The 14,672-nt window shown below is 46.7% G+C and overlaps 1 protein-coding gene across 1 annotated transcript in view; it reads right to left on the bottom strand.

The window, feature by feature from the left end:
- Positions 1–14,440, bottom strand: part of RSAD1 (radical S-adenosyl methionine domain containing 1) — a 146,058-nt gene extending 131,618 nt beyond the window's left edge. Inside the window, exon 1 of the mRNA XM_086930828.1 lies at positions 14,211–14,440. Coding sequence (XP_086786954.1) covers positions 14,211–14,366 — 156 coding nt within the window. The 5' untranslated portion in view covers positions 14,367–14,440. The remainder of the gene's footprint in view (positions 1–14,210) is intronic.
- Between the last annotated feature and the right edge of the window lie 232 nt (positions 14,441–14,672).

Below are 14,672 nucleotides of genomic sequence, written 5' to 3'. Positions count from 1 at the left end.
CGGCTAATACTTAATTCATGCAGTGGTCGAAGTGTGCGGAATTAGCGAAGCACAGCATCCTGTCCCCTACTTACCACATATCCATCCCTTCACCTCTCTTTCGCCTTAGCCCGCTCCCTGCCCTCAGTAGAATCCTTTCTTCCTCCTCATGACAACTTCTTCCCTCCTTCTCTTTGTCGCTCTCTCTCTTCATCCCACCCCTTCCCTCCAGTAATTCCTCTCTTCCTCTCTGTCACACCTTCCCTCCCAGACCGGTCTGCCTCTCTCCCTCCTGAACTCACGCACCTTCACTCCATGTCTCAGGCACTACGATAAAAAACAAGCATTGGCATAGCCAATAGGTCTCGCTTTTGGGACCTTATGCATATTTAGTTATGCAGCAAAATATCCTTGGTGCAACAACATTAACTGTTGCAAGGTTAAACACTTATAAGCTCCCAAAGGCGAGACCTACTGGCTATGCCAGTGCTTGTTATTAAATGCCATAAGGAGCTCAGTATCATCAGCGTATGAGATTGGTATGAAGCCCAGTTCCCCGAGTAGGTTCGCAAGGAGCGCCACATGAATGTTAAAAAGAGTGGGATTAAGGCAGGATCCACTGGGCACACCTTTAGTCAGCTCCGATGTTGGAGAGCAGAAGACGCAGTGATTGACGGTTTGGGTGCAGTAGGTTAGGAAGCTGGACAAGCACTGAAAGGCAAGGTTATGGATTCCAACGTTTCTTAGTCTGTTTAGTAGGATGGAGTGGGATATTGTGTCAAACACTGCTGACAGATCCAGCAGCACCAATAGTCCTGCCTGTCCATTGTCCAGGGAGTGTCTGAGGTTGTCCATGACTGCAATTAGTGCGGACTCCATACTCAATCCGGGACGGAACCACGATTGCAAGGGGTCGAGGCCTCACGTTACTTCAATATACTCGGAGAGATATTTATTAATATGTTTTTCAGAATTTTGCTCAGATATGGTAACAGGGATATAGGACAGTAGTTTGACCGGTCTTCCTGAGGGGCATTAGGTTTTTCTAATGGGAATTATTTGGGCAGCCTTCCACTCGGAAGGAAGATTGCCCTTGTTCAGGGAGGAGTTGAGAATGGAACAGATCGCGGGTGCCAACTGTTTATGGAGTAGCGAAGATACTTTGGCCGGTAAGATATCCTGAGAGGAACCCGATTTGACAGTTTTCATTAGAGACTCCGCAGAGTCGATTGTAAGTAAGGGAAAGCAGTCCAAGGAATGTGCAGTGAGAGATATGTAAAGTACCTTGCGATAATCGAGCAAAAACTGCCAAAAAATATTCCGAACATTGACACAGAAAATATATAGACGCTCATCAGAACTCAAGGAACATGCTCTCTTGCCTTAAAAGAAATTTTCCTGGTCATTAGATCGGGTTTTTTATTGTATGCTCTTTTAATGATGACTTAATTAATCGATTTTCTTATGAGATTTAAAAAAAAAATTGTAAAATGTTTGCACTGGTTTTAATTAACTATGCATAATAAATTTACCTTACCTTACCTTACCAGTGAGAGAGTGTGAGTGGTAGAGGGTAATAACATCTTTCTTATCTTTGGTGATTTTGTCATAGAGAGTCTCAATCTTCTGAATAAAATGGTTGGCTAACTTGTCACAGAGGTCTTGTGTGGGAGTTACCTCATTTTGGCAGGCCTTGGGGTTTGTGAAAGAATACGGGACAGTTCTTTAGAGGATTTTCCTGCCTGATTAAGTTGTGACTCAATGTGGATTTTGCGTGCCTTCTTTAGATGCTTGGTGTATAGGGCCAGAAAGTTCTTGTAGGTTTCTTTATCAGTAGTATTGTGGGAAAGACTTTGCATTGAACTACAGTGCACGTGCCCAAAATGGCTAAGCTGTACTCAGGAATGGAGAAGGAGTGTGAGGAAAAAGTGTGATGGGTGAGGGGAAGAGAGGAGAAGAATATATCTAAACTACTATTATAAAGAGAGAACCCAAACCTTTGAGGCAGGTAATCTCAAAAAGTACTGCACCAATCACTACACCCAATACACCATTGTAAAGGGGAGCTGCAGCAGATGGACATAGGCTATACATCTGGACACCATATACATTAGAAAGGGGAAACTACCTTAGTGGTAAAGTAGTCCCTTGGGGGCGTTGGCCTTGTCGATGGGCATGTGAAAGTAGTGTGGGCGTGTCAAATAAAACTTTGTGGGCGTTACCGTTGTCAGAGGGGCTGACATCAAGTAAGGGGCGGAGCTTGAAAATAAATACATGGCCGCCGAATTCTCTGTGCAAGGCCATTCACCCTACATTAATGATAACACTCACACTATTTGCGGCGCTAAGTAATACAAAAGTACGCTCATTTGTGACCCTCAGCATTCCTTCGCATACGGAGGCACGCTTTCAGAAAGGGGCGCGGCTTTCACAACCGCCCTATCACGCCACAAAACTCATAACACTCACAATACTTGCGCCGATAAATAAAAGAAAGCTTTCGCCATTTGTCAAGCTCGCACGTTGTCAGAGGGGGCTCACCTAATACAAAAGAGGCGCGGCTCTGTCACGCAAGGAAGGCACTCGCCGGAACATTGACGGTAATTTACTCATAAGAGTCACACGAATTACTTTATATGTTGCGGACATCTTTTCCACAGTCAACAAACCAAAAATAACTTTAGTAACTCAGCGTTCACTCGCCGCCATCAGCATTAGCACTGTAACACTCACAGTACTTGCGGCGCGAAGGAAAACAAGGCTTTCATCAATTCGGAAACGCGCACATTCTCACTGGGGGATGCACTCTTAACAAGGCAAGCCGCTTAACACTAACTCTGTGGTGGGCCTCGCCATTCTCTAAGGTGGCTGACCTACAAGAAAAAACGGTGGGAAACATCCTTTACAACGCAAACCATTACAACGCATTGCGCTGGGGGGAGCTCTAGGATAGGGAATAGATTTAATTTACTATCCAACACCTTCCCTACTATCCACGGGGACTGGCGTTGAATAGTAAATTAAACTATTCACTATCCAGCACCCCTCAACACTATGCGTTGTAAAGTCATACATCCGAAGCCGGTCTATGAGGGGGCTGACATACAACCAAAAAAAGTCAGGGGCCACACTTTAAGAAGCGCACACCCGGACAATGTCGGGACGGGATAGATATATATATATATATATATATACATACACACACATACACAAGGCAGGAAGATGTTTATTTCTTCAACATTTCCCTCTGTTGGCACGTTTCAAGCACGCTGTGCCCTTGATCACATCATATATATTTTTTTTTTCATAGGGTGTTCCGCCCTCTACAGCATGGGGCAGAAGGACAGTTTGCTTCAACAAGTGGATATCTTCACTGTGAGAGACAGCATTCTGCTCTTTCTCAGAGACGACAGCTATAAAAACAAGCATTTGCAATGCAATAGGTCTCGCAGCATTAAAGTTTGAGTTATTGGCATTGTGTATGACAATGCGTTGCATAACATTTTTAACAAACTTTGAATTGGTGAGCAGTTTGAGTGTGTGCAAGAGTATGCTGTTGCTCACAGCTGTTATTATTCACACAGCTCTAATGATGCACCTCACCACAGGGCTGACGCAGTTATTATTCACAAAGCTCTGATGATGCACCTCAGGCACGGGCTCACAGCTGGTATTATTCACCCAGGTCTGATGATGTACCTCACGCACGGGGCTGACGCAGTTATTATTCACACAGCTCTGATGATGCACCTCAGGCACGGGCTCACAGCTGTTATTATTCACACAGCTCTGATGATGCACCTCCGGCACGGGCTTGCAGCTGTCATTATTCACACAGCTCTGATGATGCACCTTATGGACGGGTTCACATCTGTTATTATTCACACAGCTCTAATGATGCAACTCACGCACGGGGCTGATGCCGTTATTATTCACAAAGCTCTGATGATGCACCTCAGGCACGGGCTTACAGCTGTTATTAAGCCCGTCTGACTTTTGGCCAGAAAATGTCACCACGGGCGCAAAATGACAACGATGTATGTGCAGAATTATTCATTCTGTTGAATTCTCCAAGTGGAATAACCATTTTGCACTGGTCTCGATAAAAGCGTCCCTATTCGAACCAACAGTGTGATCCTGGGCAAACCACTTTGTTGCCCTCTGCCTTATTTCCCTTTCTGGCGTTTGAAAGCTAGGAAAGAAACTTAAAGAAGGCAACCTCCAGAATTATTTTCTACATCAAATGCATTTTTTTGTATTAACTGACCCCCGAATCTAGCTCCAGTTAGATGCTCTTATCTTCCCCCACACTGTGCGGCCTCTCTTTTTCACACATTGCTGAGAGCACACAACCCCCTGACGCGTGCCAACAACATGTGGGGCGAGTCAGAAGTTCTCTCCTAGCGCCACACTACGAGCTAAGTCACCTCTGGGCACTCCCTTACCTGGGTCGTGGAAGGGAACCAGCGCGAAGTTGTAGAGCGGCTTCTTGGGTCTCTTCAGCGACGTCTCCAGGATCTTGGAGGCGCCGTCGATCACCTGGACCAGGTCGTCGTACATGGAGCCCGTCACGTCAAAGACGAAGGCCAGGGTGGACGCCCCCTCGGGGGTCTCCTCGGTTGCGGGCGCCTTCTGTTGAGCAGGGCTCCGGGGGGCAGCGGCTAGCAGGAGGAGCAGGTAGAGGGGCGCACGCCCCTGTGGGCCCCTCCGAAGAGGCATTGTGGACTCGCCTTCTGGAGAGCTTAGCCTTGAATGAGCATCAATGGGCGCCCGCTGAGGTGGACGAGCACATCTGGGACCGGGAGGAAGTTTCTCTCCTTCAAGGGGACAGCTGCGGTCCAAGCGCTCACAGACAAGGTTTACTCAGGGAGGGGGAGCTGTGCACGAAAACATGCTACTTGACCCGTGAGGCTTCCTGGAGGGTTGTCTCTTCCTGTCCTACTTAGCCCCGTGTTTATTTCCTCTGTGGGGCTGTGGAGGAAGCACAAAGCATGCCCCCTTCTGCGTGACCCTCCTATGATGGGCTGGCTCAGACTGAAAGTCTTACCATTGTTCGCTCTCAGCTGGACTCGCAGAGCTCCTCATCGGCCAGTTAAGCTCTCTGGCGCCACCTACCAAATCCTGTTAAAGTTAAGAGTAGGGACAGTCTGAAGTTCTACCGCACGTGCTCCTGAAAGTAGAGGTGGGCAACCCAACAACTTTGCAGGGAGATCCGAGCCTAACAAAGGGTCTGGCTTGGATCGGGCCACAAGCTGTTCTGAGTTTGCATCTGTATCTAGACAGAGAGGACGGCGGAACGAGACGGGAGAAGCCCCGAGTTGCTGACACGGAGGAGGACGCTACGGCGCGCGCACTCCTGAAAACGAAAGCTATGGTGGGGGCGGGACTTCCGTCTTGTGCGCGAAGCCCGCACCCACGAGTGCCTGGCCCGAGGAGCAGTGGTGACGCGGGGCTCCCATGCCCGAGGGATAGCCCCGCGGAGGCTGCAGATCTCCGGAGTGGCGGTAAGTGCCCTTACTTGTAGGGGGGCGGCAGGGGGGGGTGCGCTTGTGTGTGTGTTTATGTATGTGTGCGATGGGGGGCCTTGGTGCACGTGTGTGTGTGCACACGTGCGTGTGTTTGTGCGCGTGTGTGTGTGTGTGTGTGTCTATGTATGTGCGAGCATGGGCGCTCGGGGGAATTGTCAGGAGAAGAGGTGCGGCGTAGAGTGTGAGGCGAGGTGGGGAGGAGTGGGTCTGGGGTGGGTGCAGTATAGTGGGCAGAGGAGAGAGCGGACGAGGCACTGGGCGGCATGCGAAGGTGGGGGGCGAGAGTGCCTGGGTAGTGGGCAATTGAGGAACATCAGCGAGGTGAAGAGTGGGGTGGCATAGCGAGCGCTGAGCAGGGCTGCTGCGGAAGGGACATGAAATGGTTGATCACCGGAGTAGCAACGGCATAAGGGGCCCGTTTGCTGGAGAGTTTTTAAGAGGTGCGCATCTGTCGGCGGGGGGTGGCGGGGCGGGCGGCTCCCGTATTGGTGGGGATGTGTGTGTGTGTGTCTGTGTATATGCGCGTGTGTGTGTGTGTGTGTATGCGCATGCGTGTTTGGAGCTTCCCAGGAGACAGCAGCTGAGCGCGTTCGCGAGCGCGTGGCCAGCTGAAAACGCCTCCTTCAACAGGCAATGCTCGCGGCCAGGTACTGTCTCCTGGGAAGCACAGTCAGTGACAATAGATCTCTGGCGAGACACAGCACTTACGCGCTGTTTTCGCTACGAGACCTAAAAATTGTTTCTTTCAGTGCAGGAACCAGAATGGAAAGGCGTATATTCTGAGACCAAAAAAGTATTTCTCTTGTGGCCATAACAAAAAACGTACAGTAACTGAATAGCCAGCGAACAGTTTAGCCTTGGCTGGTTTTCTCGTAACTCTCATTGCTTGCTTCTTATTCTATGTTTTTGATTTCTCGTACTGTGTTTGTTTGTCCTCTAGAGCATAGCTTCTTTACCATTCGTTTGACCTGATTGACTGCTCACATTCAGGGATTTTTTTATTCTTTAAGCACTTTATGGTTGCAGTCCTGCACTCCATTTCGTGTACTGATGCTCCATCAAATACCTCCCCTATCCTGTGCACTTCAAGTTGCTCCCTTCTTCACCTTATTCAGTGCTTCTCCCAAACCCACCCATGCCAGCCCAGGCTGCTTTATTTGTGAAATGTGCTTCTGCACAAGTTTGAGTAGTTTAAAAAAAAAATTTATTTACAGCTCCAAGTCGTATGTGCCACCTTGGATGGCTAATATGAAATAAATGTCAGCTGTTTCATGCCGTGTATGCAGTGGTGTATGCATGCGCATGTCATCAAGGCACACTGCTATAGCATCATACGTACATGCAAGTACACATCACTGTGCCATTTTGAGGTCTTGTCTACACAGCACATACACTGTGCTGCGAGAGGTATTGTTTTCAATCCAGTGGGCTTAAAACCCTTACACAGCATACCATTAATTCATTTCCAATCGTTTGATTGCTTAACTCCTGTGAGCTTCCCTTCCTTTCCTATGTTAGCTCTTCTCTGAAGCATGAAGCAAGTATGTGTACTTACTCGTCTTTGTTCTTCTTCGCCTTTTTGCAACGCACTATGTCCCCTCCATACAAGTCCACTCTACGCCACTCCACTCCACTCTACACCACTGCTCTGCACCATGCCACTTCAGTCTACGCCACATAATGCCACTCTGCTCAAAATAACTCCACAGAATGCTACTCTACAACGCTCCGCTTTACTCTATGCCCCGGCACCCCACTCTATGCCACTATACTTTATGCCTCTCAATGCCGTAGTACGCCACTCTACTCGACTCCACAAAATCCCTTCTATGCCATTACACTCTATAGCACTCTACTTCACACCACTTCACTGCATCCCAATCTATGTCACTCTATAGCACTCCTCTTCATGCCTCTATACTATATGCCACTCTAGTCAAATCTATAACACTCCACAGAATGCCACTCTACAGCACTCCACTCTAGGCCATGGTACTCCAGTCAACACCACTCCACTCAATGCCACTGCACACCACTCTACTGCACACCACTCTACTGCAGTCTCCTCGAAGCCGAAAACTTATAGCCATGGTTAGCAGCAGCCATGCTCCTGTACCACAGGGCTTAAAGACATTGGAAAAACCAATAGCTCTCACACAGGCAAGACCTTGCCATTGCTCCTTTCTTATGCTGGCAAAAAGTATTTCTTTTTGGCAATGCTGCATAGCATTGGAAAACTTTGGCACAGACAATAGGTCAAAAGGTCAACATCTACTGGCTTTGTCAATGCTTGTTTTATGTTGGTGAGGGGACCGGCAGCTCCCCCACCAATTAAGTTTAACAAAACCAATGACAAAACAAAACCAGCACTGACAGGGCCAAAAGGCTGGCAAATAGTGCAATACATACTGGCTTTGGCAAAGGTTGTTTTATTATGTAAAAACGTGTGCCCAAAAACTTTTTTTAGGTCGAGCCTATCCCATTCCGTAGGAATGGATAGGGGAGAATTTTAGTTGCCAAAATAGGTTCTCAAACCATCGGCAGATTTAAGACAGTTCACGTGGGTCACGTGGACACAAGCACGCGCATTTCCCCACGTCAAAGCCATCAGCCTCCCTCCCACAGGCTTCCCCAGCGTGTGCAATGCGCACTGGCCTCACTTCTCCTCCCCCTAATTGCTTTTTTTCACGGCCGTGAGCTACATCAAAGGGTTCGGCTCCCCGCCCCCTGCTTCACGGACGCTTCTCAGGCCACCAGCGTGCCCAATACTTGGGGTTTTTTTTGCCGTGCGGTGCCAATGCTTGTTTTAAATACCCTTACACCTTCAATGTCAGTTTACAGGCGTGCACAATGTCGTCTAAGTGCAATTCTGCCGTCAGGGTACGAAGAAGTGCCTCCGTCGCTGAACTCTATCCAAAACACATCAGTGGCTTTCTACCCAAGGAGATGTTACCACATCGCAACTCCAGCCTCCAAAACTCAAATGCGGTTTAGTCAAAGTTTCGTTCACAAAGGGCCTATATAGCCCAGTCCGTCACTGCTCTGCTTCAGGCTACACACATGTCTCCAATTGCTGAAATGTTTCAAGACCTCACGAAAACGAGACAGTCGAGTAACGCTGGAAAATCATATTTTCACATTTGTAGCATTTTTTCGCCCTGTAGGTTTAACGAGAAACTTCGAGAAAAAAGTATTTGTCAGCAGAACACGGCGCTTATCTTCGCATGCAGCTGCGAAATTATGTAGAGTTAAGTTCCTGCTTGCTAAAACCTCAGGGTTGCTGATGTTGGAAGATTGCTCAATATGGGGTTGAAGAGTATGTGCAAGTTTAACACAGCCTTCACATAAGGAGAACTGAAGACAGTGCTGAGAAGAGCTATTTGTATGCGTGGGCACTTACAGAGAGACAACCGACCTGACTCAGACTGAAATCACACGATCACAAGTAGGCTTTTTGTAATGCATACTTTGAGCCCATAGTGTAAAGAGTACATGATATTAAAGTCTGCCTCTTTGGATGAGGCTGCCTTTAGGTTTTAATAATAAAAAAAAAATTCAAACACTGAAAAGGATAGTGAAAGTCCTGATCATGGGGTTTATTAAAACTTTCAGCTCCCAGGATGCACATTTAGGCTCATTCGCCATGGGGGAATTACAGCAATACATCTAACTGGAGCTTTCAGTGTCTTGGGCCCCATGTTATGTTAATACAGTATTAACTTTCATTTTCACGTCCATGCTTCAACTTCAAAGTGTGCTGTAGACATAAAACAGATTTGTGCTGAAGCTCCATTACAAGAGACGCCCTGCTAATCTAAGCTGGAAAGATGAAAGCCCCATTAATCTGCAGCAGAGGCTAGGGTTTGCTCAGATATTACAGCGAGCACTGTCCATCCAGCTGTACTAGGCTTGTGCCATAACTGCTGGACAGAGTACAGAACTGAAGTGAAAAGTTAATATATTTTTAGTTGGTATAACTTGTCACAGTCTAGTTGTTTGGAATGAGCTGCCTTGGGGCACGGTATCTGCTCGAGATGCCACCAGGTTTCTCTTTCCCGCCAAAGCTTCTGACGCTTGTGCTAATTACCTGGCCTGGTGCTTTGCACGCACCTGCAAACTACGTGCCCTACCCCGTCCTTTCGCACACTGTCTAATGAAAATGGGGTTCTGTAAGGTGGCTTCTGCAGAAAACTTGGGCACAACGTTCGACAGCGACAGATAGCGCTGTTATGCAATCCAGCCGCAAAAATAAAACAACAATGTTTCTATTCCAGGAGGCGCAGAGTGTTGTCTGGGATAGATGTTACTCAGTGAAAGCAATCAGAGGATGAATAAATTAGCAAGCTATGAGCTGGCACAGAGAGCTTTTTAGGTCCAGTAATTAAAACACTTATGTCACAGCCACATAACATCTCATTTTATTCAAACTACTTTTTATATTTATTTCCATGTTAGGTGGGTTAATTATAAACAAAACCTGTGTCCTTTTTTTAAGCACGTGTTTTGAATGCGCGAACACACCTACAAAATAACGTGGTCACCTCATCATCACCACTCCCTTTCCCTCAGGCGTCCGGCAAATTAGGCCACTAATTATTGGTGGTGCCAGGGCCCACTGAAAGTTTAAATCTTCGGAGCTTGTGCTCTATGAGAGCAGAGCGGCGATAGTGGCATCCCGCTGCCAGCCTCAGGCATTCCCGCTGGCCCTCTAAGGGCTTCCACGTCTGTCCTTGACTCTCCCATAGATCAAGGCCACAGGGTGTCCCTTTTGTCACAAAAAACTCCAAAACCGAGCAGATCTTGAACCTTTCAACCACTGTGTTGATAAGTGCATGCGTCAATTATGAAATGCTGAGCCGCCCAGCACCATCAGGTTTGAGCTGCACTAGCGCGCACTGGGCCGATGCACCAAATCTGAGCCCAGCTTGTCAGCTGTGAGAGCTCCTGGCTATTTTTAAGAATTCTTTGTGGGCTTTTAAAAGCACAACCTCTCAAATCTAACCTGCCTAGGACAGCACAAAGGCCTCTCTGTAGCAAGTATTTCAGATAAATTACTGCCTGCCAAAACGACAATTTTTTTTTTTTCTGCTCGGTGGTAAATTCTAAAATGTACACAGATTTTGTACTGAAAGGAGTATCCCAAGCGGGCTTTTATCAACATTTTCTGCCTCTTTAGTACCCAGGCAGCAGGTGTCAATGAAGCAGGGGGTGGTGGCGGGAGAGCCTCTTTCCTCCTTTCATTGACACCTTTCGCCCCTTCCTCGTGGTGGGGACTCAATGAAGCCGAAACCATTTAACTGTTCACCACAAAACCAGCCACGCAGGGCACAGCAGTGGCCAAGCAGTGCTTAATTTGAGCCGGTGGTTGCTGTTCAGGCCCACTAATACTCCGATTTGGGGACTGGCACCAGGGCCGGTCCTGGGTCTTCTGAGGCCCCGGGCGAAAGGGAAGATGAGAGGCCCCCCTAATTGCATATTGCGTCACAAGAAGTGACATCACAGAAAGCAACATCGCAGTACTATTGATCTTATTTGGCATCACTCAGCACCACCACAGCACCACTCAGCGCCACCGCAGCATCACTCAGCGCCACCGCAGCATCACTCAGCGCCACCGCAGCATCACTCAGCGCCACCGCAGCATCACTCAGCGCCACCGCAGCATCACTCAGCGCCACCGCAGCATCACTCAGCACCCCCACAGCATCACTCAGCACCACCACAGCACCACTACAGCACCATTCAGCACCACCAAGCACCACCACAGCATCACTCAGCACCACCACCCAGCACCACCACAGCGCCACCACAGCATCACTCAGCGCCACCACAGCATCACTCAGCGTCACCACAGCATCACTCAGCGCCACATCAGCATCACTCAGCGCCACCACAGCATCACCACAGCATCACTCAGCACCACCACAGCATCACTCAGCACCACCACAGCATCACTCAGCACCACCACAGCATCACTCAGCACCACCACAGCATCACTCTGGAACACCACAGCATCACTCTGGAACACCACAGCATCACTCTGGAACACCACAGCATCACTCTGGAACACCACAGCATCACTCTGGAACACTACAGCATCACTCTGGAAGCCCACAGCATCACTCTGGAAGCCCACAGCATCAATATGCACCACAACAGCATCACTCAGGGCCTCCAAAGCATCACTCACGGCCTCCACAGCATCACTCACGGCCTCCACAGCCTCACTCACGGCCTCCACAGCATCACTCACGGCCTCCACAGCATCACTCACGGCCTACACAGCATCACTCAGGGCCACCACAGCATCACTCAGGGCCACCACAGCATCACTATGCGCTACCACAGCATCACTGAACGCCACAGCGTCACTCGTCGCCACCACAACATCACCTGCGCCATCACAGCATCAATCTGTGCAACCATTCAACAACAACTGGTTCAAATATGTTCTCTCAATGTTTCAAGCTTTATTATAAATGTCACAAAAAGATGTTAATATTTCACTTCTGTTCTTGGATTTGTCACAATAAAATACACTGAACATAATCTTCACAAAAGTTTAAGCTATTGCCATTATAAATTACAATCACTTTTATTTAAGTATTAATTAATTAAAACAATTTAAAGCCATTGTTATTTGTAATATCAATACATCTAAGTCACGTAAATACAAAACATGTTGCATTACAAATGCTTTAGGTGTCACATTTGCGAAAGTTATAACTATTGGCTTTGTAAATGACAAAGCTATTAATTTGGCTATTTTCAAAACCAACACATTAATAAAAAAATTGTCATTTACAAGACCAACAGCTCAAACTTTCCTAATGCGAGACCTATTGCATTGCAAATGCTTGTTGTTTTTGTAGCATTGGCCGGGGTTAGGAGAGAGGACCATTGAAGAACTGAATAGGTGATGAGTGACTGCGTTTTTTCAGAAAAAAAATATAGAATGTGCGTCGACTGGCCTTTTTTACTGATGCAGAATAGACAAACATGCATTCTAACAGAAGGAGAAATATTCAACGAAACAACCAACAGAAAGAGGATACTTAAGTACCCCTTTGGGCTCATCCAAGAAGTGATTGACAAGGTCCCAAACTAATGGTCCTGTCCAGGAAGCCACATTTTTTAAGGAGGCTGACCCAAGGCCCACGTCATGTGTACATTCTATTTAAACAAATATTGAAAAAAAGGGGACTTGGCTAAAGCCAGACTTACAACGAAACTGTCCAAAAGTATTTTTATTTACATAACAACCACACGAAGAAAGCAGCACTATTTCTTTCTGAAAACCCTTGCCAAAAACCCTGAAAATAACGGAATAAGAATAATGGTCAACTAAAGACACTTTTACTGACGCAACCAATAGACATATATGGGAATTTGCAGTTTATCACAACTCTGAACAGTTTTTTATGCCCAAGATAAGGTAGATAAAGTGCAACAAACACAATAGCAAACATCAGCAATGGATTACATCCTTTTTAGTTCATGTCCCCTATCTAAGTAGGAATAAGTCTCCCAGATTGAGTAATGTACAAAACCGCACAATGAGGAAATATAAAAAACAGAACTGACTTCTGAGTTAGTGAGATCAGATTTTCACACAATATAGTAGGTTTTCAAACAGTATAAATCTATTTCTGTCATTCAGCAAAATTCCCGAGGCAAATCTGTCATGAAGGCCAGCCTCCAACCTCTCTTGCATCACTTCTTTTTATTAACTTATTGATGTGCTGGGCGCACCCTAAACAAGACCCATCTTCGATTTCTTCCTTAAGATCTGGATGTGGGACTCTCCCTGGCTATTCTACCTAGGATCAACTGTGACTTTTACCCTTATCAGGACATTGTGCTCCACTATCTCCCGTTTTAGCGGAGGAGCCGCCACTGCATAATAATGTTTAATTCACAGTCTAATATTCTTAAAGTTGAAACATTTTAAATTCTAATTATTCCAAACAAAATTATTATTGTTACTAATTTATCTATACTGCCAAAATGCATTGGTAAAGCCAATAGATCAGGCTTGAATTAAGGGTTTGCACTTGGTTGTGTGTTGGGTCTTGATCCGATTAAAGAAAACTCACAAGAGGAGCTCAAATACTCTTCAAAAGCCATGCGGTTTGAACCACGGGATTTTAATTCACAAGTTTTAGGCCACGCCTTTTGAAAGGATTCCAAGTTATTGATCTTTGGCCAGGACCCTTTTAGAGTCCACCCCACCTTTTTCATCCTATTTAAAGTAGTGATTTAAACACATGTTCGCTCAAAATAGTCTGTTTCCGCATTAAACGTTCAAAATATTCATGCAATGCATTCAAATAGAAAGTCGAAGTTGGACCATCAATTCGGTGTCAGGGAACAATTGCACGACTTTGCAAGTTGAGCTTGTATTCCCTACTCGCCAAGTGTGCAGGTAAACACTATGTAGACGATACCTTCCTTCGAGGCTCAACGAGGTTCCCTTCCTTAAACTTACTTGCCCCTGATGCGACTCTGCACTAGTTCTCTTGTCAGTACCCTCTCCCCGCGCACCCCACAACACAACCCTAGCTCATAAAAGGCGGCATTTACAACTCGCTCCACACTTAAATGCACCTGCGCTTTGCTCATGCCCCCTTTCTCCACCGCTTCTTCGCATGCCTCTCCCGCAGTCACAAAGTGATCTCTGTTTGACTGCTTTCGCTCACTCACGTGCACATATACGGCTGCAGACTCCTGTTGCTTCAGCGCTAGCCTCTTCTTTTCATCCCCACCCATGCTCGTCTGTCCACCGTACCACGCCACTGAGCATCTCGGAATCCCGGGGGAGAGCAGGGCCTTTCCCAGGAAGCCACATCTCAGGGACATGGGAAGAACGGCGAAGTCAACCTACAAAATCATGAATGCAGCTGTGCATTGCTTATCCCAAGCTTAAAGAAAGCGCAACATTCTGTAGAAAGAAGCCCTAGAAGTCCATCTCCATATAACGATATGAACTGGTTTCAAAATATTACTAATTTGTAAACAAATATTAACTTATTAAGTAATCTTTTAATAAAAGATCACATCTAATATTATTGCATGTTAATGCATTTGCAATACATCTTTTAAATTCATGTATTCATTCAATACTTTATTTCGGTCTTCTTTGGACCATAAAAGTGCATGAGATAA

This window comes from Lissotriton vulgaris, chromosome 7, assembly GCF_964263255.1.
Source record: "Lissotriton vulgaris chromosome 7, aLisVul1.2, whole genome shotgun sequence".
Classification (NCBI taxonomy): Eukaryota; Metazoa; Chordata; class Amphibia; order Caudata; family Salamandridae; genus Lissotriton; species Lissotriton vulgaris.
The sequence above is the reverse complement of the archived record's forward strand: the minus strand, read 5'-3'. Positions and strand labels throughout refer to the sequence as shown.